Below are 22769 nucleotides of genomic sequence, written 5' to 3'. Positions count from 1 at the left end.
AATTCCCAGGTCCCAGAAACGTCCTCAGCCCTGGGACAGCTAACCAACCTACCACTGGGTGAGCATTTCCCAAAACATATTCTGAGAAGTGCTAAAGGGATATTAACAACTGCACAGTGAAAGAAAAAGGACTCCTCTTTCAAGTGAATTTCGAAAGTGCTAGGTTAAACAAAATAGACACATTTTAAAATGTGAGTCCTTAGCACTTACGATAGTGAATGTGCACCAGAAATGTCTGAAAGAGAAACACAGTCCCCAGCAATTCCAGATTTAGCCCAAGTCAGTTTTTGTTTTGTTTTGTTTTGTTTTCTCCGGGACCATTTCATGAAATTTTAAATTCATGGGACACACTTCAACAATTCATAGAATACACTATAGTTTTCTTAGTAAGTCAAGAAGGTCGTAGTTTAGAAATATTTAATGAGACTAAGTAAGTGATCTCTGTCTCCTTCTCATCTGTAGAGCCTAACCCCTCCTCTCCACTCACTGCTGAGTCCTGGGGGGCCACAGGCAGGAGTGCTGGGTCTCCAGGTAGCTCATACCCTACCCCTGAGCCTCCAGAATGAGTCATACCTGGGATGCCAGGGGTTCCCATCTCGCCTCGGAGGCCAACTCCAGGTACACCTGGGTCACCTTTGGCTCCTCGCTCACCTGGGAAGAAAAACATGCACTTTTGATGGTGGAGACCCCCGGGGACGACAGAAACTGGGCATCCCATGTTGCGGGATGTCCAGGTGCAACACTGGGCTGCTGCGGTGTTCCAGTCTAAACAACCCTATGTACACAAACTCACGCTGCACAGTACCCCCAATTCCCATTCACATACTCATTCACACACACACACTCCAGCACACACTCACATTCAGAAATACGCACATGGAATCACCAAAATAAACAAACACTCCCTCCTAAACGAATATTTACATATGAACATTTGCTCAAGCACACATCTACCCAATTCCATACATATATATATTCAAACCATATTGACAACTGTATACATACACTCATATACACATACTGACTCATTCAGACAAATGTACACACCTACACACTCTCTCTCATATGCCATACACACAGAAGTCTGCATGCATCCCCTCTTATATGTCTATGCTTCCAAGCATTGTACCTGAACCTTTATCAGGAAGAAACTGGATGATATATAAACAAATTCAGCACTCACATGGGCATGTGCAGTGATAAGTAAGACACAGCTCTACTCTCAAGAAGCTTGAAATTTAATAAGAGAAATAAAATAGGGCACGAAGAACATTCTAGTATGAAACAGAATGTGCGATAAGTACCATCGTAGGAATTTTAAAAAACACTCCACACATGCAGAGGAGACAGAGTGATCCAGTTCCCCTGGGGAGGACACTTGAGATCATATTTGAATGAAGATGGTGGAGATGGGAGTAAACTGTCTCTCACCCTTGTTTTTTAAATCAATCACTTGTTTTGCCATATTGTTTCCAGAATATCTGCTGCATGTAATATATTTTCTTTTGTAACCCCAGTTGAAATTCTGCTGGTTCACAGGGACTTCAGACCATTCATTGTTATTGTTATAATAATTATGTTTGGTCAGTATTCTGCCACAATCTGATGTTCTCTGTGCTTTATGCTTTCTTGTTGACATTTATTTTATATATTTTGTTTTATGAAATCATATGAGTAGGACTAGAATATACAAATTTAACAAAAAGCCTTTCAAGTAGGAGAAGCATCATAGGAAATGGATACGCAGGCCGAGACGGGTGGATCACGAGGTCAGGAGATCGAGACCATCCTGAGCTACATGGTGAAACCCCGTCTCTACTAAAAAAAATACAAAAAACTAGCCAGGCGAGATGGCGGGCGCCTGTAGTCCCAGCTACTCGGGAGGCTGAGGCAGGAGAATGGCGTAAACCTGGGAGGCGGAGCTTGCAGTGAGCCGAGATCGCGCCACTGCACTCCAGCATGGGCGACAGAGCTAGACTCCGTCTCCAAAAAAAAAAAAAAAAAAAAAGAATTAGTAAGAAAATGGGAGATCAAAAGAGGACAATGTTAGAGGCATCCGTCTCCCTATCTCCAACAAGTCACTCCAGAGCAGCTAAAATGACACCACATGCTCTTTTCCCTGCCCCACGCTTACTCCTAATCGGACAGGAGTGAATTATGGGCTGGTCTCCTGTCTTTTATCTTTATTTGAAATTGCCTTATTCAAAAATTATTATTAATTGTATAAGCTATTTGAAAGCAGGCAAGCTTTAAACAGTAGATAAAATATTTTTTAAACAACCTTTTATATATCATTCCACTATAAAGACACATGCACATGTATGTTTATTGCAGCACTATTTACCATAGCAAAGACTTGGAACCAACCCAAATGCCCATCAATGATAGACTGGATAAAGAAAATGTGGCACATAGGCACCATGGAATATTATGAAACCATTAAAAAGAATTGAGTTCATATCCGTTGCAGGAACATGGATGAAGCTGGAAACCATCATGCTCAGCAAACTAACACAGGAATAGAAAACCAAACACCACATGTTCTCACTCATAAGCGGGAGCTGAACAATGAGAACACTTGGACACGGGGAGGGGAACATCACACACTGGGGCCTGTTGTGGGGTGGGGGTCAAGGAGAGGGAGAGCATTAGGACAAATACCTAATGCATGCAGGGCTTTAAACCTAGGTGACAGTTTGATAGGTGCAGCAAACCACCATGGCACATATACCTATGTATCAAACCTTCACATTCAGCACATGTATCCCAGAACTTGAAGTAAATCAAAAAAAAAAAAAAAAAAACTTTTACTTGTTAAAAAAAATAATGTTTTAAAATTTATTTTGTAATCCTTCCTCTCTCTCTCTCTCTCACATCTGTCTTCCTGCAGAGAGAGTAAGTGTTCTGATCTGTTTGCCACTGTGTGATGAGTTAAATCGTACAGCCTCCACCCTTTGAAAGAGAGACCTTCTGTTGGCTGGAGCTCTGATGTCCTGATAAGTCACTGCCTTGAGACCTGGGCAGTTAACAGCTGTTCTGTTCCAATTTTAAGGCTGGCATTTAATCTCCATTGAGATTAAATGTCTTATTCCTCAGTGCTAAACTCGGTAGGGGAAGGAGGCATGTTGTTTACCTCCCTGAAACTTGAGCAGCGGAGATGGAGAGAGAACAAGAAAGTAGGAGGGAACTGATTCAATCTTCCTAGCAGAAGCATAATTTTGTAGAAATGTCAAGTATGAAAGCCTCTTATGCATATGATAAAATTATATGATGCCAAAACTCTGGGTGTTACCAAGCTACAGGCAATGGGAGTGGCATGAATAATGCATGCAGTGCCACCTCCCAGCCGTGTTCCTTCTCCACCTTCCAGAAGTACATGGAGCACATCTCCTCCAGGTCTTCACTCACCTTTTGGACCTATGGGTCCAGAGGGTCCTTCCAGACCCCCCTGCCCAGGACGACCTGGCTCCCCCATGGGGCCGGCCCGACCTGGAAGCCCATCTTTTCCAGGGGGCCCTGGGGGCCCGGGTCTGCCTTGAGATGCCTTCATGTGCGCTGGGGGCATCTGGGCCAGGAGGTAGGCGAGTTTGGCTGTGGAGTAGGAAAAAGAGAGGCATTTCATGAAGAATGGATAGTGGATATAGGACACGACGGCTACTCACTGCCAACTCAGAACCAAGGGGCCAGTAATAGCTGCGGAAACAATATCAATGACACGTCACTTGGCATATCTGCAGCATTTGTATGGGCACCTTCTGATTGTGGCTGGCCATGGGGTGACTTAATCAGTAGTGACCATCGCTTACCCTGGAGCAGGTCTGCCTAGGCTGGGATCCCAGGACAGCCACGGCCAGCCAGGTGGCCTCGAGCAAGCTACTTGACCATTCTCAGCCTTGGTGTCCCTTTCTATGCAATGGAGACAATGAACTAGCACCTACCCCACTGGGCTGGAATGAGGATGGAGTGTGTGAGATGATGTATGTGGAATAGTGCCTGGCACTTGCTAAGCACTCAGGAGATGCTGGCTGCTACCCCAGGGGCAGAACGATGGAAGCCATAGTAGCATGGACAGCAGTAGCAGGAGTAGCAATTGCAATGGTCAGTTGGGGAAACTGACGCTGGGATGGAGGAGATAAGTGGCTTCCACGAAGCTATGTTGGTCACTTTTCCTCTCCAATGTCAAATTCCTCATCTATAAGCTAAAGGGTGGGACACGATGGTCATTGGAGATCCTACACATCTAAAATGTTCATATGACAGAGCTGATTTAAAGACCCAGAGGTCCAGTGCTGGTCTGGCAGCCTTTCAATGGGACAGGGGATATATGCCCATCTGGTGGCCACCAAGGGCAGTTTGCCATGCAGTCACAGGTAATCAGGCCCAAACTGCTATTTTGCAGACAGTGTGACCAAGACCAGAGGCTGGGAGGCTACCCAAGGCCCCCGGCGTTTGATAGGGAAACCAAGGCAGAGTCAGGCTCTTCTGACTGCCTGGTTGATCACTTCCCAGAGAACCTCCCTTCTACTACTCCTCTCACAAGGCAGCAGGAGGACAGGTGGTCCACTTCTGCGACCTGACAAACTGCTCAACTTTTCTGAGCCTTGATTTTGTCATCTTTAAAGTGGAGTGGATGCTCCTCCCTCAAAGGCCTGTTTGGAAGAAATGACTTAGCCCAGCAGATTCTCTATCCAAACCAATTTGAAAGGGGTCTTGTCTCTGCTCTTGGGCTAGAGATTCCCCAAAAGCAAAGGCCATTTCTGTCACTGACGAATCCAACATTCAGAAGGTAGAACTCAAAGATCTACACACATGAGACCTCAGAACACCACCTACCCATGGTACCCACCAATCTGGTCCTTATTTCCCTCCTCTCATTGCCTCCTTCTCCCACCCAACACCCACTCGATGTGTGCTCCAGAAAACAGTCCTTTGCCCTCCTTTCCATACAGGAAAAAGACCATGTTTTTTTTCCTGTATGGAAATGGACCGTGTTCCCCTGGACACTCCAAGAGGACAGGAAGGAGGGCCGTCTTGTCTACAGCTGTGTCCTTGCTCCCAGCACAGAATCTCATAATGGGAAGTGCAAAATAACTGAGACATGATCATGTGAATAAACGTGCCCTCCCCTTTTGTCCTTGTGCGCCTGGAAAGTAGTTATGGATTTCTCTTCTTCGCTGCAACAAAATCTTGTGTGACTTTCTTCTCCTCTAACTTCCCATTGCAGAGGGAATGGGAATGGCTGTTGTTCAAGACAGTTTGGTGATGAAGAGCACAGAACCTTCAGTGAGGCTGGGGTACAAATCCTGGCCAGATCTTCCCAGCTCATCAACCTTAAGTTACTTAGCCCCTAATAATTCTGCTTCTAACAATTCTTACAATAATTACATGAGCCTCATGAGATTGTTTGGAGGCTTCTTTGGGTTAACACTTGCAAGTGCTGAGAACTTCACCTGATCTTGGCAAATGCCAACACGCTGGCATGATTACTACCATCCTCCTACCTTCCTCCCTCCCTAAGCATCTGCTACACACAGGCACATGCTAGACCTGGGGACATAACAATGAGTCAATGCAACAGGACTGAAAGGATTTTAGTTCCTTGAAAGCACTAGGCCTGCCTGCCCCACTCAGCGCCTTCACACATGTTGTTCCATAGACCTGGGGTTACATTTCATCTTTCAACTTGCAGCTCACATGGCCCCTCCTCCAGGACTCCTTCATTAATCCACTCCCTGGCCTCTGAACTATCTTAGGTGTGTTCATCTGTCCTCTTTTAATGCCTGCAGTGAAAAATAAAGTTCAAGAACTTTTATTGACTTTACTAAAATCATCTTGTCTATTTGTTTATCTACTTCCTCCTCTGGACTGTGAGTTTCATGAGGTTCATAGCAGTAAATAACCAAAATTATTTACAGACTAGATAAGTGGCTCAATGCACAGAATAAATGATTGATCATAGCAGAGCTGTTTTTGTAGATAGTGAGCTCTCCTTCACTAGAGGTAATCAAGTGAAAGCTGAAGGACTAGTCCTAGAGAAAGTAGGTGTCAGATAAAGGTCAGACATTCTTCAGGGCGTTCCTCAACCCTGATAGTCTACACTTGAGCTGCCAGTCGAGTGTTTTTCTTACTCCAGGATGCAAAAGCATTCAAGGCTGAATGAAAGGACTGCTTCCTGGGCTCTTCTCTGCAAAACCGTAGCACAGTCCAGATACTCACTTTCAAGCTGCTTCCCCAGCTCTTCTTGAATAAGCCGACGCAGGGTTTCCATGGATGGAGACTCCCCCTAGGAGGGAGGGAAGGTGGAGTCACTCATCTTCCCAGTAAACTTGTGCCACCTAAGAACCCGAGGACTTAGGAAGCCAGGAAATTCGTAGGTGGTATATACCCACACAGGGAAGCACATGTTCCTAACCCAATCTTTTCCACGTCTCAAATCCCTTCCTCCCTTCTGTTATGCAGGCAGCATCATCCCATTTTACACAGGAACGCGGACTCTGGGCTCTCCGAGCCACTGCTGTCCTTCCTTCCATACCCTTCCAGCTTATTCACTGGATTTCCTTCCTGATCAAGCCACCATGCCCATTAATTCCACTCATACTCCCTTCTTAGCACTGGCCCCTAATCTCTCCCTGCCAAAGTTGTGTCCACCTTTCGGACATAGCCCACAGGCTGCCTTCTATGTGAACTCGTGTGGATTTCCTCTTCCTGGCTACTTGGCCACTCTGGTTCCTGTGGTCTGGTTTTCCCTGCTTAGGTCCACTGTGGCTCTAAACAACTTTCTCACCAAGTCCTGGTGCTTGGTCCACAGAAGCTGATGAGTTTGCCAACCAGAGAAGCAAGTGTCGTCTCCAAGCTCACACAGTGGCATGTGATTCTTAGAAGAACCTAGAGGAGCTGTCCTCAAGCTGTACAGAGCTGGTCTCTTCCTGTCTGACTGCCCAAGAGCAGTGTCTGCCCCTCAAGGGCAGGGGTCTTACTGTGCTCATCTCTGTAGCCCCATACCTGCCATGAGATAGATTCCATTTCCTTATTCTTTTATTCTGACCAAGAATCTTTTATATTAGTCCCAGAATTCTCATCACTGCCCATAGCAGCAGGACTGACAGAACTTGGCAAAGCTCCAAGAGGGCTTTGGAAGCCAGCTGAGTGCTCCAGCCTCTCCACTGACTTGGCCAAGAGACAGACTCTGGCTGCCTGGCATCTTTCAGGGCAGCTGAAACCCAGGCTGACCACAGCCACCAGGAACTGACGCAACTGCAGAGCATCAGAAGTGGCAGGGACATGGAGGTCATCCAGACCTGGGCTCTGAGAAATCCAAGGGTCTCCAGGAGACCATATGGGCTGCCGAGCTGGAAGGGGCAGTCACATGGACTTCCACCAGGGGAGCTCTGCGTCTATCTTTTTATAGCCCATGTATGCCTGTGTCACGAGATTGTGTAAAATGAAAGTTCTGCCACTCGGATAAAGGATGTTTAAAGAAAGAAAAAAAAATCACTCTAAATAAGCCCTTGTTCCCAGCTTTGGAAAAAGAGAGATGCAGGGGGAAGCAGGAGTACTCTAGGTCGGCAGATACAAGAGTGGCAAAGCCAGGCATCCAAATGGATGGTGAACCATCCCACGATGAAGTTCAGACCCCTGGGAACTGGGTGTCTTCTCAACTGCCTTTTGCACAAGGTCCTGGGCAGAAGAGTTCTACAGCCCAAGAAATTAAGTCTTAAGGATTCATTACCACTGAGGAAGAGGGTTGAACAGAAGAGGAACTATTTTTGAGCATTTCTTAAGCTAGGCACATTATTTCACTTGATCATTATAAATCAGAAGAGGATTTTGTTTTTCCTTTTTGCAGACAAGGAACGGCAGATTCAGAAAGGAAAAGTAGCCTGCTCCAGGTCACACCTTCAGTCACTGGAAGACTGGGATCTGTAGCCTAGAGCCCCTAAAGTCCACACGCTTCCCTGGCTCCCTCTAAGGCCCTGAGGAGCCCCAAGTCCAAAGCCATATCAGCATCCTTACCCTCAGTCCTGGAAATCCCGGCTGGCCTGGAGGCCCTGGGGGTCCAGCTGGTCCATTCTCCCCAGGTGGTCCTTGGGGACCCATCAGGCCTGTGTGGCCTTTGTGGCCTGGGATTCCAGGGTCCCCAGGCTGGCCCTTTCCACCAGGAGGTCCTTTGTCACCTTTGATCCCAGGATCTCCCTAAGGAGGTAAGAAGCATATTAGCGTGTGTCTCAGGGCTGGAAGCTGTACCCCATGCGGCTGCAAAAAGGGTTCCCCCAGTCTGCCTTTTAGATCACTGAAAGGGAGACCTTGGCCCTGGGTGGCCCATGTGTGGCCTGGGGTGAGAAGAGCCCCAGAATTCATCACATGCACCATCCTGATTGTACAAATGAAAACATGGGCAGCCTGGGCAAGATGTTGTGACCCCATCATTAGCAAAACTAATTTTTAAAAAAACTAGCCAGGCACAGTGGCAATTGCCTATAGTCCCAGCTACTTGGAAGGCCGAGGTGGGAAGATCGCTTGAGGCCAGGAGTTTGAGACGGCAGTGAGCTATGATCATGCCACTGCACTCCAGCCTGCATGACAGAGTGAGACTCCGTTTTTTAAAAAGGAAAGGAAAAAGAAAAAGGAAACATGCAGGGCCCAGAGACAGAAAGCCACCAGCCCATGGTCACACAGCTAGTCTATAGAAAACAGGATAAGAATGTTGATTGTGGAATTCCAATCCTATTCTTAATCCCAAGAGTGCAACTCCTCGGGCTGCCTGGAGAAGGCTGGCCCTGGCAACTGAGACTGATGGTGGAGCTGCTGACCCCTTTCTGGCCTGGTTTTGCTCTCTAGAGAGACAGTGGTCCTCTCTCAACAGAGGTGTCTCCCTCCCAGGCCATCTCCTTCTCCTTTCTCTCAGCTCTAGGGAGTTCACAGAGGATTATCCAATGGCCTCCAACACTGCCTAGGGCCCAACGCTCCCCACAGCTGACCCAGAGTTGGAAGTGCTAGACCAATGATTTGGTAACTATGGCAAGCCCAGGGCAGTCCAGTCCTCTGCCTTTATGTGCTACTGTGTGTTTGACCAGCAAGTTCAAATGATTGGTTGGTCTGAAAATATGGCAGCCACATTAATGGCCTCAGAGATAATGGAACTCCATTGCTGGGATGCAGCAGAGAAAGGGAGGCTCAGGGAGAAAAAGAAGAGACACCAGATGGTAACTGTAAATGTGTGGCATGGCTGACAACATGACCCAGAGCCACAGAAAAGGAAAATGGTGCAGTCACCACACCATCTCTAACATAGGCACTTAACTGAAAAATGCAAGGAGTGAGACAATAGATAATGTATGATATGCTCAGAGTGGGGAAGGGGTTAAATACAAGGTAAATGCACATTTATAACACACACTGCACACAATTCCGTATGCACAGACTCCCTCTGAAAAGATAAAAAGGAAAAGCACTGTGATAGACCCTGGAGATGGTTGGGGCTAAGGGGTGAGATGGAAGAAGCACATAATTTTCATTGCATTCACTCGTCCTGCAATTTTCACTGTTGAACAATGTACCTGTATTGCTTTTAATATTTCAACAATAACCCAAAATCAATGAATTCAAAAATAATAATTGAGCAGATCCAAAGAAGTCACTTCAATTTTCCAGGCGTGATGCATTTCACAGGACGTTGCAATCTCTGTCAGTGATCTTGAATTCAGGGGTCTAGTAAAGTCCTGGTATTTGTACACCTGGATGCCAAGGCCCTATCTCATGTGTGGCACAGCATTTTCTATGCATTAAATGTCTCACAATCACTTTGTGGCGACAGTACTTGTCCCATATTTCAAATGTTCCCAGAGTACAAAGAAAAGGGTAGTCTAATGGCTCCCTGGCAATGTGCCATGAAAGCACTTAACAGGGAAAAGGCAAGCTCTGCACGTATTGATTAGGTATTAAAGAAGAGATGCCATTGGTGGTCTGAGTTCCTTGGCTCTCAACCAAAATTCAAGCCCATATCCTGCGCCAGTAGCTCCCACGGGCGCCTGAGTCGCATTCTCGGAGGGGCGGGGAGGAACGTCAACGCCTTCTCAGCCACATGTCCCTCATGTCCCTGGCTCCATCGCTCAGGAACCAACAGCCACGGGATAGAGGAATCAAAGTCATGGGAAGGAGACAGGAGGAAGATCCAGGGGGGAGAATCCCTGAGCCTCTGCCCCCACTTTTCTCACTCCTCTGGCTGTGGGAGAAGCCAGCCGGCTCCCCACCCACCCCACTTGCGAAGAAAGCCGAGATAAATTCTTTTCAGGACCATGGAAAACAAGCGGGGGTGGGCTGGGGGTGCCTGGGACGTCCGTGTCCCTGTCGTGCAACAGTGTGACAGCGTGAGGCTGACCAGACGCAGGATTGTGGGCAAACGAGACACATAAAGCCTTCAAAGGGAGCAGCAGTCGTGAGTGTGAGAACGCGTCCGCCTTCCACAGGCTCCTCAGCAAAAAAAGAGAGAAAAAGAAGAAAAAAGAAGTCTTTTCCCCTGTTGTTTTTTGGAGAAATGAAATGTAAAGAAAGGCTTTCTGAGTATAACGCCAAGGCAATTCATTATGGGAAAATCTGTTCCCTTGTCACCTCCAGCGACAAATTTGGCTCCTGGCAAATCGGCACTTCGGGAGCCAAGCCCATCTCGGCGGGCATTCGCACATGGGGAGAAAGAAATCTGTCAATGTCTCCCAAGGCTTGCCTTTGAATCTCTAATTGTGATGATTTTAGTCCTTAAACTAATAACCAGAAAGGAAAAAAGGAAAAAAATAGTAATAACATCAAGTACAAACAATACTGGGAGGAAAAGAACCTCCCTTTGTGGGGCTGGTGATCATCCAGGAAAAAGTGAACAAAGTCACGACAGGTGGCGTGATCCAGGCAGGTGTTTACTAAGTGCTTTGGACAAAGGCCAGGCTCCACATCCCGCGGCCACTGTGCAAAGGTCATGTTCGGCGTGTTCCAGGTGCCTGTGCCCTCCACTCACCCTTTCTCCTTTGAATCCAGGCTCTCCAGGCTTCCCAGGGACCCCCTGCAAGGAGAAAGAAAGGACCGTCATTGCCCCAGGCCCTCTGCACTGGCGTCCTTGGCTCGCTGGATATTGTTCACAGTCCTGCATGCTGAGGACCAGGGATCCTCAAGATATAAGGTCCCCCGAGGGCTCCTTTCTGATTTACACCCTCTGATTTATGTGGAGGTGGCACACTGCGTCTTCTTTCCTTTCCTCCTGGCACTGTCCACCTTTGACTGATGGCACCAGCCCCTGGTTGGCCCCTCCAGATTCCTCCCCTACCTCTTGTGGGATAAACCCCACTCCCTTTAACATGCCCAGGAGGCCCTGCACGAATTGTTGTCTTCAACAGGCTGTCACTGCCCTGGATGGCTCTAGTGCAAGGGACAGACAGTTCTGCCATCTCATGGTCTCCGTTCCTTGTCTTCCCTGTGCCTGCAGCATGCTCCCCACCTCTCTGTCCAGACACCTGCTTCCCACCTGGCCTGCAGGTCTCCTCTTCAGGAAGCCCCCCTGACCACCCAGCATTTAGAGAAGTGGCCCTCTTCTATGTTCCCACAGACCCCACCCCCTCCTGGAGGGCAGTCACATCAGGGAACAAGGGACACAGCCCACAGTGTCCACTGCTTCTGTCATGGTCTCCACCTGGAATGTCTCTTTCCTGCCCCTTTGCCCCCAGCTCCTCTGCCATCTCCTCTGTAAAGCGTTGGCTAATCCCTCGGGCCAGTGTCCATTGTCACACATGGATTACTTTCCTGCCAGCTGACACCTAACTTTCTTTCTCCCCAGATATGATGACCAAGGTATGCTTGTCTGCCTGCCTCTTAGACAGCACACATTTGGAAAGCAGAGCTTGATACTGGGAAAGGAGATTCAGCCAAGGGGCTCTTGTCCCATCTCTTGGTTGATAGACTTGGTTGATAGATTGAAGAGAAGAAAGTCAAAGAGAGTACTCTTGACCTCCTCTGAGCCTGGCCATTTCAGCCCCAGAAACGTTCACTGCATCCCTTTCATGCAGGTGCCATGTTCAGCCCTGAGACCTACACAGAGGACAGGGATAAGACACGATCCTCATTCCCACAGAGTTCACAGCCTGTCCACGAGGTGGAGGTGGGCAGGAATTGATTCTAACAGAAGGCAGACTGATTTAATTTCTGTAACATAATTATCAAAAACTGCCTCGGTATTCCTGGGGGAATCTGTAAGTTGGGAAGCACGGAGCCTTGAAAGTTGGATAAAACTGAACAACAAAAGGCGGCAGGAAAGGCAATCCACATGGGTGGAAGAGTGAGGACCAAGCCTTGGATGGGAGAAGATGGAGACATATTGGGCATGGGGAAGCAGGAGGCTCCCATTCTAAGGGGAGAGCTAGCTCAGATCTCGAAGACCTAGGATGCCTGCTTAGCCTAGAATTTATTTGAGAAGTCCAGAGAGAATTCGTTTAAGCAGGAGCCCAAGTACAAGCACATGGGGCCGAGGCACACTCAGAAATGGGAGCTACAGGTATTTCTTCTTTACCTCAATCCAGACAGCAGAGGAAACAGTGATTGGGCAATGAGTGGATGATACACCCAGTGAGTGGCACCCTGTGGCTGGGGTGAGGAGCAAACACTTTCCAAGCATGAAGCTATCCGATTCAGTTTCAAGCAAGTGACCACCTCCTCGCAGTTAAGAACGTAACCCAAAGGCACGGAGTAAAAATGCATCTTCCTCATTCAAGTGGGAGGATGCAGGCTTTGAAACGGAGAAGCTAATTTCCATAGACCTACTTTCTCTGCATTCAATCATTCTTCTGTTCATCTCTCATCAAATATTTTTGGTATCTAGTCTGTGCTGGTCTCCTGGGCTACCGCAGAACAGAGCAGGGTGCTAAAACCAAGCATTGTGAGGGGTCTGCTTTGCTTCAGTGTCAAGGAAAGTTGGCAAAAGGAACATTTCAGCTGAGACCTCAGGATGAGTAGGAATAAGCATGGGAAAAGTGGGCTCTTGGAAAAGAACTTGGTGTATCTCAGGAGCTAAGAGGCCAGTGACGGGAGCTTGGAGAAGGCGGGAGTGGTGGGACTGCGGCAGCCTGATTCCACGGAGAGAGCAGGGGGAGGGCAGAGCTGCAGGCTGTACTGCAGCGTCTCCATATGCTTATGCTCTGCAGACCCTCTGCCTGCTGGGTGAAAGACTGTGGAGGGGCAAGACTGGACAAAGGGAGATCCACAAGGGGATCACTGCAGTGTTCAAGTGAGAGCAGGTGACAGATTAGATTAGAGTCCCAGGGGCAGAGACAGAGAGAACTGGACAAAACCAACAGGTATTTTGAAGTCAGAGTTGACAGGATTTGTTAATAGCTTGGATGCTGAGGGCTAAACAAATGAAATAGACATATCAAGATGGTGCCCCTGCACTGGCTACATAATCTGTGGGGCTCCTGGCAAAATTTGTTCAACAGGCATTAAGGATTTCAAAACAGTGAAGGTAGATAGTGTTAAGGCAAGTGTGGGCCCTTCTAAGCTGAGGGCCTGAGACTGCATAGATTGCCCATCCGTGGGAAAGGGTTGCCAAGGGGTGAGTGGGCATGTGATACTTGCCTCCTTGCCTGGGACTCCTTTCTCTCCTGGTTCTCCCTGGAAAACAGAACAGAATATCAGTGGCTCTGCAGCATCAGCCCAATGTCAGTACTAAGGCTGTCTTTAAAACTGACATTTCCACTCAAGTCACGTTCCAGCAAAGACAACAATCGATGGTCAATCTGGCCAAGGACATCCCAGACAGGCTCTCTGGCCAGCCTGTGCAGGGGAAAGCAAAAAATCACCCCAGGTTAGGAAAAAGAGCCACAGGTTAAGAGCTCCTTGTCAATGGGATGGGTATGACTCCACCAGGAGGGCCTCCAGGATATCAGTTTTACAAATAGTCCTGTTGTGGTCAGGAGGCCTCTCTCAGAAGCAGGCTCACAATGTATGAAACAAGAAGCCAATAAGACACTGGGCTCCAGGTTCAATTCTTGGCTCCTCCACTGTTTGACTCTGTGACCTAAAACAACCTTCCTACAACTTCCATAAGCTCTCTGTGCCTCAGTGTCTTCATCTGTAAAATGAGAACAGTGGTTGCACCTGCCTCAAGGATTACTGTGAGGTGTCAACGTGTTAGTTCTCCTAAAGCACACTGGGCAGCAGCAGGCATGTAGTAAGGGCTGGACAAACACCCCATTCTTATCATGACTCAGGAGCAATTGCTGCAGGGCATCCACGGGAGTGGGTGCCTGGCTGCTCAGTGGCAGCACATTATTAACAAGGGGATGGAGAAGGAGACTTGGCCTTTAGCAAGGGAGTGCATAGGCCCATGTAAAAATCAGTGAATGGGACCATGCAAAGCCTGGGCAGCATGGTAGAAAAGGGTAAGAGGGGCTACCACCTCCAACAGGCTGGGCTTGGCTGGCAGTGGGGCATGCAGAGGGGTCAGAATTCAATTGGAGAGGATGGACAAGAACATGGGCAAGCTCTCTACTCTGGCATGTTGCATGCAAGCTTCATTCATCAAGTCAGCAGTCCAAGCAGTGGACTGCAATATGCAGATGACACCAGAGGGCTCCACTTGGAAATGTTTGAATCCCTTAGCATCTCTCTATCCAGAAACTTGGCAAAGATTTCCTTACAGCTTCCCCCTGACTTAAGCTGTCAAGAGACCTTGACTCAAGGATGAGCTGGAGCGCAAACCTACCACGTGGCTTTGAGTAAATCACCTACGTGTTCTGACCCAATGGCTCAAACTTGCTCACCTTTACAATTATTTCCAAGCATCCTTCAAATTCTAGGATCATGATCAACACCATTGTCCCACCACATGCATTATTACAATGGTTTGTATTTACTGAGCACCTGCAATGGTCAGGAACCATTGCTGATCCCTTTATATGAATGATTTCATTTAATCCTCAGAAGTAGATGCTGTCATTATCCTCATTTGAATAATGAGACAGCTAAAGCATAAGAGGTTACAATACTTTCCTAAGATCTCATGATTAAGGAGTGATGGCACTGAGATTCCCATGCAGGTGTGACCTCGGGGCACTCCACTGTCTCATAAACCGTGATGCAACTTTGACTCCACACCAGGTCACCATGGCCTGAGCAGACAGAACTGAAGACACAGGAGGTGGCAGGGAAGGTACTGCACGTGAAAGTCACAACCTGGAGCCAGGTATCTTGGGTTCCATTGGGGTTCTCTGCTTACCGGAGGCCCACGGGGACCCAGGAAGCCAGGAAGTCCTGGGCTGCCATTTTCCCCTTTGCTTCCTTTCTGGCCCTGCAAAGAGAAAACTGAGAATTAATTCCTCAAGGTCATGTACCAACTCAAGTAGATTCGGAAATCTTGTGACCACTCTGAAATCAAAAGGCCTGAGACATCCACTCCACACACAAATCCTCCCATGATGGAGGGGTATGGGTTAGAAAAAGACACGGGGTCTTGGGACTCCTGGTAGTGCTGTCATAGGAGGGGAAGAAGATGAGAAGTCTCCCTGTAGACAGCCGAGGGTCTTTCCATTCGAAACAACTAAAACAAACCGGGACAGATATTTAACAAAGACCCTGAGATGTGCAGAGCTCTCCAAGGAGTGCTCTAGTGAGATGGCATACCACTGCCCATGAGGTGGCCAGAGCTCACTTGGTAGAATCACATTTTGGGAAAGGACTTTGGGAATCTTTCAACTTCAACTTTGCTGGGGAGCCGTCATGCATGGGTCAGTACTTCCAGGATCAACTCTGCACTAGGGGAGGTGATGGGTCCAGTTTCATGACCCAACCCCACCTCCTCTGTTCTCTCTCACGAGCAGCAACAGGTCTCACACCATAGCCCCTGAGGGAGGTCACTACGTTTGCTAGGAAGTTGGATTCCTTTTGCATAGCTGTCCCTAGTCCAACAAGAAGTGGGTCTCTGCTAGGGTGATCAAATGCCCAGTTTGCCTGGAACCAGTAGTTTTCCCAGGATGCAGGATTTTCCAACTGGGAAAGTTCCTCACAAACTGAGATGCACTGGTCACTGCAGTATCTCAAGTACCAAGGCCTGGTCAGCCCATTGTCCAATACAATTGACATTTGACTCACACCTTGCAGGTGGCCTTCTGAGTCAGGTGGCCAATTTTAGCAACTAAAAATACAAGAAGACTAGATTGGAAGGAGACTAGTGGCCGGAGCTTTTCTCATCCAATCCTAGAACCCATTAAGGAACCATCTTCCCCACCATGTCTCCCCACCTACCATGACTGAACCCCAAATCTTGTATTTGCTATCTAGCTGACCAGGACTCTGCCAATTGGTACGCACCCTCTCTCCACTACCTTCCCATTGAGCTCTCTCTGCTACCTCCCTGTTGATCCTTTTGGTCTCCCACCCCCATCCCTACCTCCACTTCCATGCTGCACACTTTCTTTGTCATTCGAGGTGGGAAGGGTTGGTCAGTCTGACCTTGTCCTCGCATCCTCTGGAAACATCAAACTTCTACCCTATAACCTCGTTAAACATTTTTTTTTAAAATGTTTGTTTTGGGTGCCTATGGATATAGACCATAGATGCCTACCGTTATAGTCAACAAAGAGCCAAGAGCATGATCATATGTACTTTAAACCTTAAAAATGGGCCCCATGGAGCTTCTTACCTCCAACTTATTTCTACCACTCAAACCCGTATTTCCCCACCGACGCTTCTAGGGACAGAGGCTGGACAATCTGTAATGTGAGCCACAAGCCCTTTCAAAGCTCACCCCAACGCCATCACATAGCAGCCAAAGAGAACTCACGGGGGTTCCTGAAGGGCCAGGCTCTCCTGGAGATCCCGGTGATCCATTCTTGCCCTGGTGGAAGAAACAGGGATAATCATCCTGCCAGGGCATCAAAGAGCAGGACGGTGGAACAAAGAGATAGACTGATGCACAGGACTTGGTTTTATACAGAATCTGTTACCCTAGCCAGTGTGGCTCTCAGTCAACCACTTCATTATTCAGAGGATGTTTCTCAACTTCTAAAAGGAACTGTAATATTTAATTCATAATATTCTTGTGATATTAAATGAGTCCGTGGGCATGAAAAAGTCTAGCCTGATGGGTGGTGCCCACAGCTGAGGCACAGTAAATAATTATGACCACATTCCTTTATTCATCTATTCATCCTTCCATTCAGTTGCTGTGCTGAAGAACAAGCAAACCGTCTAACACAACCCAGCTTACACGCAATTGCTCACACTGCCACAGTGCTGGTCTCCGCTTAGGGAGCATGTCCATGCCCTTATCTCCTTGGACTCCCCGACTAAGGAGATCATTATACTCTCATTTAAAATATGTAGATACTGAGGCACAGAGAATAAAAATGGCCTGTGCAGAGTCATGCAGCTACAAAATGGAAGGTCCATTCACTCCAGATTCCAGGACTGAGGTTTCCAAGTCTAATTCTCTCTAACTTCACAGAGATGCATTGTGCACATTCATAGTTTTGGCAAATACATTTAACAAATAGGATCCCAGTAGAGTAAAAACAAGAAAGCTCAAGAATGTTCCTGGCTACTCCCTTTCAGGATCAGACAAATTTCTATTAAGCCAAAAATTCACAGCTTCAATTCCCCAGGTTGTGACAGTCTCTTCCTCTGCCCACCACACTCCCCCACTCAGGGCACATTCCCATTGGCTGCTGTGTCTTTACCTGGCTCTCTTCCTCACCATGAGTAACCCAAAGGCAGAGTCTATGCCTTGTCGTTCTTTATATTTCCAGCCTAGGAGGAGAGAGCCTCCTTGTGTGTCTCCAGTGCAGTGCCAGACACACAGGAGGTTTGCTGCTAAATAATGAACCAAGGACATCCTAGAGAATCACTCTCCACTGATCCTTTAACCAAAAAGTGTTAATGCCCTATAATCTGTGAAACATGTATTCACAAATGTGTTGGATTCATGGAAGCATGTTCCAGTATAAAGTAGCTGATACTGACCAGGCACTTCTTACATACCAGACTTCTTCTAAGAGCTTTGCATTTCGCATGCATTAACTCACTCACTGCTCACATCAGACCCAAACGTCATCACCCTTTTACAAATGGGGAAACTGAGGCTCAGAAATGCTAAGCCACCTGCCTGTGAGGCAAGGGGAGGAGCTGAGATCTGAACATAGGCAGCACTGATTCCATCTCATACTGCTCTGCCCCTCTTTAAGGACATGCCTTACGGGTCAGCGATCATAAATACAGCTTCCACCTCATGCCTCCAAAGCACATGCATGGCCATGGCCTCATGTCACTGGATCCTGCCAGGAATCATGCAGCACAGACGTCTTTCTCCCCATATCCCAGAACCCCCTTAACAGACCTGCCAGGGATCGCTGAGCTAGTAAGGTCTAAAATCAGAGCAGCCAGCTGGATTTGTGGACTGCTTACCCGTACTCGGCCCTTCCGCGAACGCTGCATAACGCTTCTCCCTGCACCTTCCTCCGCCCACCAACCCATCTGTGTCCCTCTAAAAATATGTACTTTGCCTTATCCCTATGGAAATTCTCTCTCTCCTCCTTCTTCCTCTAATCTTCCCTTTGCAAGGAGGATAAGGGCCAAGACATTGCAGAGAGGATAAGGGCCAAGACCCAGTAGCATACGGTGCCAACACAGGCCATGTGCACAGAAGGCAAGTTGGGTGGTTCTAGGTGGCCGCCTGTGCTCTGTGCACTTGAGGCCTATTAGGGCTGGGACCTGGTTCCCTCCCAGGCTACAGAGCCACTCCTGTATCCTGCTCTCCCTCACCAAGCCCCTTGGGTCTCTGCTTCCCAGGAATGGAAACCACAAGTCCCCTTTTCAACCCTTTTGAGCTCCAAACTCCTATTCTAAGACCCCTCCTTCCAGGATGATCTTTCTGACAAGGACATCTAGCACACGCCAGCCAGGCTGGGTGTTGCAGCTGCAGGCTCTTGAATGAGAATGCTGGGGTCCAAATCCTGGCTGTATCACTGACTTGCAGTGTGATCTTGGGCAAGTTACTAGACTTCTCTGTGTCTCCATTTCTCATCTGTGAATGGGGACAGCAATGACACCTGTCTCACAGGGTTTGGGGAGAAAATGAAGGAACCATGTAAATGCCTCATGCAGTCCCCAGCACTGAACTCCACTCCACTGGTGCTTGTTGGAAGTTAGTGGCTGTGAGGTGGTTGCCACATGGGTCATTCTCACCCCGGGGTGGCTGTAGATTTTTGAGAAAGCAAAATGAAAGTTTTCAGGCCACACATACATTCACAATCACCACAACTATTGATGGAGGCACTCTATACATATTCAGTGTCTAGTTCAAAGTTGTGTGAACTTGCCAGAATCCTTCTCCTAACTCAGAAAAGCACAGAAATTACAGTGGAGTAAAAATGAGGTTCTCAGAGAAAGAACTCAGAACTATTCTGTTTTTTAAAAAAGTAGATATTTGGCGAACTTCAGCAGCTCATTTTTGGTATCAAATTCCTTACGATGTACCTGAGAATTGATAGGAGCAAGCTAGAACCACACAGCAGCCTTTGGGGGCCTTGGGATTTTGGGGCCACCCCCTAAAGCATGTGGTATGTAAAGCCCTTCACAACCTCACCAGGCCAGCTGCTTTCTTCCACCTCACACACCTGTTCTGAGTACTCGCAGCTTGCCAAATGTCACTTCCCAGCCAACCATGGTGGCTTACACCTACAATTTCAGTACTTGGGGAAGCTGAGATGGGAGGACTGCCTGGGCCCAGATGTCTGAGACCAACTTGGACAACATAGAGAGACCTCATATCTACAGACATTTTTTTAATAGCTGAGCATGGTGGTATGCACTTGTGGTCCCAGCTACTTGGGAGACTGAGACAGGAGAAGGGCTTGAAACCAGGAGGTCGAGGCTGCAGTTAGCTGTGATCATGCCACTAAAGTCCAGCCTGGGCAACACAGTGAGATCCTGTCTCAAAAAAGGAAGTCACTTCCCTTTCCCTCTTCTGTGCCTTTGAATGTGTTTGCGCTCATCAAGAATTTGATTGCTGCCCGATGCCAAGAGGCCAGGGAGAGAAGCAGAGCAAAGGCCCCTCTTGCCTCCAGGAATGAAGAGGACGTGGCTCGGGGCACATTCCAAGGGCTGGACACTGTTCTCTCACTTCACTGGATTACCATGCTGGATTCTTACAGACTCCTTGTTCCGTCCAGGTTGCCTCCATTTTACAGATGAGAAAACTGAGTTCTGGGAGAAGTGAAGAAACTCATCTAGTTCATGTGATGAATACGGGAGAGGCAGAAATCAAGCCCAGATGGCTGAACTCCAGAATTGGTTGCAAAAGCCCAGTGAGGGAGCCGGGGAGACCCGGTCAGAACCACCCCGCTCCTGGGGGACTCTGGAGCAGGGTTTCTCAAATTTTTGTCCTTATCCCTCCCTCTCCAGTTGCCTTTTTACATATTTTTTCCTAATTTCTCCATATGAAATTTTAATATCACAGCTAAGCTACACATCTGTTAATGTACTGTATTCGTATCTGCATTTGACACACACTCTTTGACACCTCAAGAATCAATGTTTTCCCCATGGGGTTGATAACACCCCATTGAGAGCTCACACTTGGGGAGCCTGGACTTCAGCTCATTTGAGTCACTGTGGCCCCATCAGGGGAGTAAGTTCTGAAAAGATGGGACATCCAGGCTCATAGGATCTGCCACACACCTGCTCTCTGCAATCTCGAAGACAAAGCCCACGCTTGCCCACAGTAGGGTGGAGAATACAGGATTTGGCATCAGAAAGTCTTGGTTTTAAACCAACCTAAAGCTCTTACAAGCTGTGTGACCTAGACTTGGGAAACCAATATTCATTCACTTGTTTATTCCATCACTCATTCAAAAAATACACAACATACAAGCTATACAAAATAAGCCAGTTGCAAAAGATAAAGTGTTGTGTATAAAATATGTATTCTGTATGCCCGTAGGCGTATTGAAAATATTTTAAAAGATACACAAAATGCTTCTAAATAGTGGCTTCCTCTGGAGGGTGGGATTGGGGTGGGGGTGAAGAGGGAATTTTCTTGTTACTTTGTAACATTCAATTCTGTCAGATTGCCTCTACAATTAGCATGAATTATATTGATAATAATATATAGAGAGACACAGATATCAAAGCTGCCTTTCTGAGATGGCCCCTGGGCTTAAACGGGATAATGTATGCTTTTCTCTTTGCACAGCAATAGGCACCTAAATATCTATTTTTGACCTTCTCCATACTCTCTCAGGCTGCTCTTAGATAAGAGAAGGATTTGCCTCTTTGCACAAACAGGCAGAGATAACATCCAAATATTTATCAATCATACGGAATGCTATGGGGTTCAATTGTGTCCCCCCAAATTTTTAAGTCCTGATATTCAGTTCCTCTGAATGTGACCACAATGGGAAATTGGGTCATTGCAAATGTAATTAGTTAAAATAAGGTCATATTGAATAGGGCGAGCCCCTTACCCAATAAGGACTATTTTTCTTATAAAAAGGGGAACTTTGGACCAGGCACAGTGGCTCATGCCTGTATTCCCAGCACTTTTGGGAGGCCGAGTAGGGCAGATCACTTGAGGCCAGAAGTTCAAAACCAGCCTGGCCAACGTGGCAAAACCCCATCTCTACTAAAAAGACAAAAAAAAATTAGTAGCATGGTGGCACGCACCTGTAATCCCAGCTACTTGGGAGGCTGAAGCAGGAGAATCGCTTAAGCCCAGGAGGCAGAGGTTGCAATGAGCTAAGATCGCACCACTGCACTCCAGTCTGGGTGACACAGCAGGAATCCATCTCAAAAAAACAAAAAGTCAGGGGGGATATTTGGAGAGACACAAGCAGGGAGAACACAACGTGAAGATGAAGGCAAAGGCCAGGGTGGTGCCCCCACAAGCCAAGGAATGCCCTCGGGAGTCAGCAAAGCCCCAGACGCTGGGAGAGCCACCTGGAATGGTTCTGTCTCAGCCTCAGAAGGAACAAACCCTGTTGATCTGAATGTCAGGCTTCTGGCCTCCAGAACCATGAGGCAACACATTTCTGCCATGTACCGTATTCCATTCATGGTACTTGGTTACAGCAGCCTCGGGAAACTAACCTCTAGCAAGCACCAACCCCTAGTGTGGCCCAGAGCTAGAGCAGAGCATCGGGGCAAAGTCCTACAGAGCTCCAGTGGCGCCTGGTGGCACCTTTGTAATTTTTCTATTGTTGTGGGGGATGGTATCGGAAAACAATCTGAGTGTTCAGGGAGGTGACTAGGGGGACTTGGGGCAGCTATTTACCAACTGCTAAAACATATTATAATTTTTTAACGATATATACAGTGGTACCAGAGGGAACTAACTAAATATCATCATGGTAACAGGCCCTGCAACAACATGAAGCACATTAGTCGCAAAGCAAAACTCACCGGTGGGCCCCTTGGTCCTTGGGGACCCTGTGGGCCAGTGGGTCCAGTGTCACCCTGGAACAAAGCGAGAAAGGTGGTGTCATCACCAAGTCGCTGTGTGAAGATGATGGCATCACAATTTCAAATGTTAACCAAACCTCGCCAAGTTACCCAAAGGAATCAACAAACTGTCCAGCATGTTTCATCATCAATTGTCCATTATTTCAAATACGAACAAACTCCCTTCCTGTGGGTGAGTAAATGCATGCAAGCCTGCATTTGTGCATCCATTTATTCAGTTACTTCTTAGACATATGCATAGAGCTCCACACATTAGACTGACCTTGTAAAACAGATTCCACAGC

At 47.6% G+C, this 22769-nt stretch overlaps 1 protein-coding gene across 1 annotated transcript in view; it reads right to left on the bottom strand.

The window, feature by feature from the left end:
- Positions 1-22769, bottom strand: part of COL22A1 (collagen, type XXII, alpha 1) — a 299536-nt gene that overhangs the window by 2637 nt on the left and 274130 nt on the right. Inside the window, exons 56-64 of the mRNA XM_011938231.1 lie at positions 22426-22479; positions 16814-16867; positions 15251-15322; positions 13609-13644; positions 11006-11050; positions 8014-8193; positions 6217-6283; positions 3409-3591; positions 574-651 (exon numbers count right to left, since the gene is read on the bottom strand). Of these exons, the coding sequence (XP_011793621.1) occupies positions 574-651; positions 3409-3591; positions 6217-6283; positions 8014-8193; positions 11006-11050; positions 13609-13644; positions 15251-15322; positions 16814-16867; positions 22426-22479 (769 nt within the window). The remainder of the gene's footprint in view (positions 1-573; positions 652-3408; positions 3592-6216; positions 6284-8013; positions 8194-11005; positions 11051-13608; positions 13645-15250; positions 15323-16813; positions 16868-22425; positions 22480-22769) is intronic.

Source organism: Colobus angolensis, unplaced genomic scaffold (genome assembly GCF_000951035.1).
Source record: "Colobus angolensis palliatus isolate OR3802 unplaced genomic scaffold, Cang.pa_1.0 Scaffold17, whole genome shotgun sequence".
Taxonomy (NCBI): Eukaryota; Metazoa; Chordata; class Mammalia; order Primates; family Cercopithecidae; genus Colobus; species Colobus angolensis.
The sequence above is the reverse complement of the archived record's forward strand: the minus strand, read 5'-3'. Positions and strand labels throughout refer to the sequence as shown.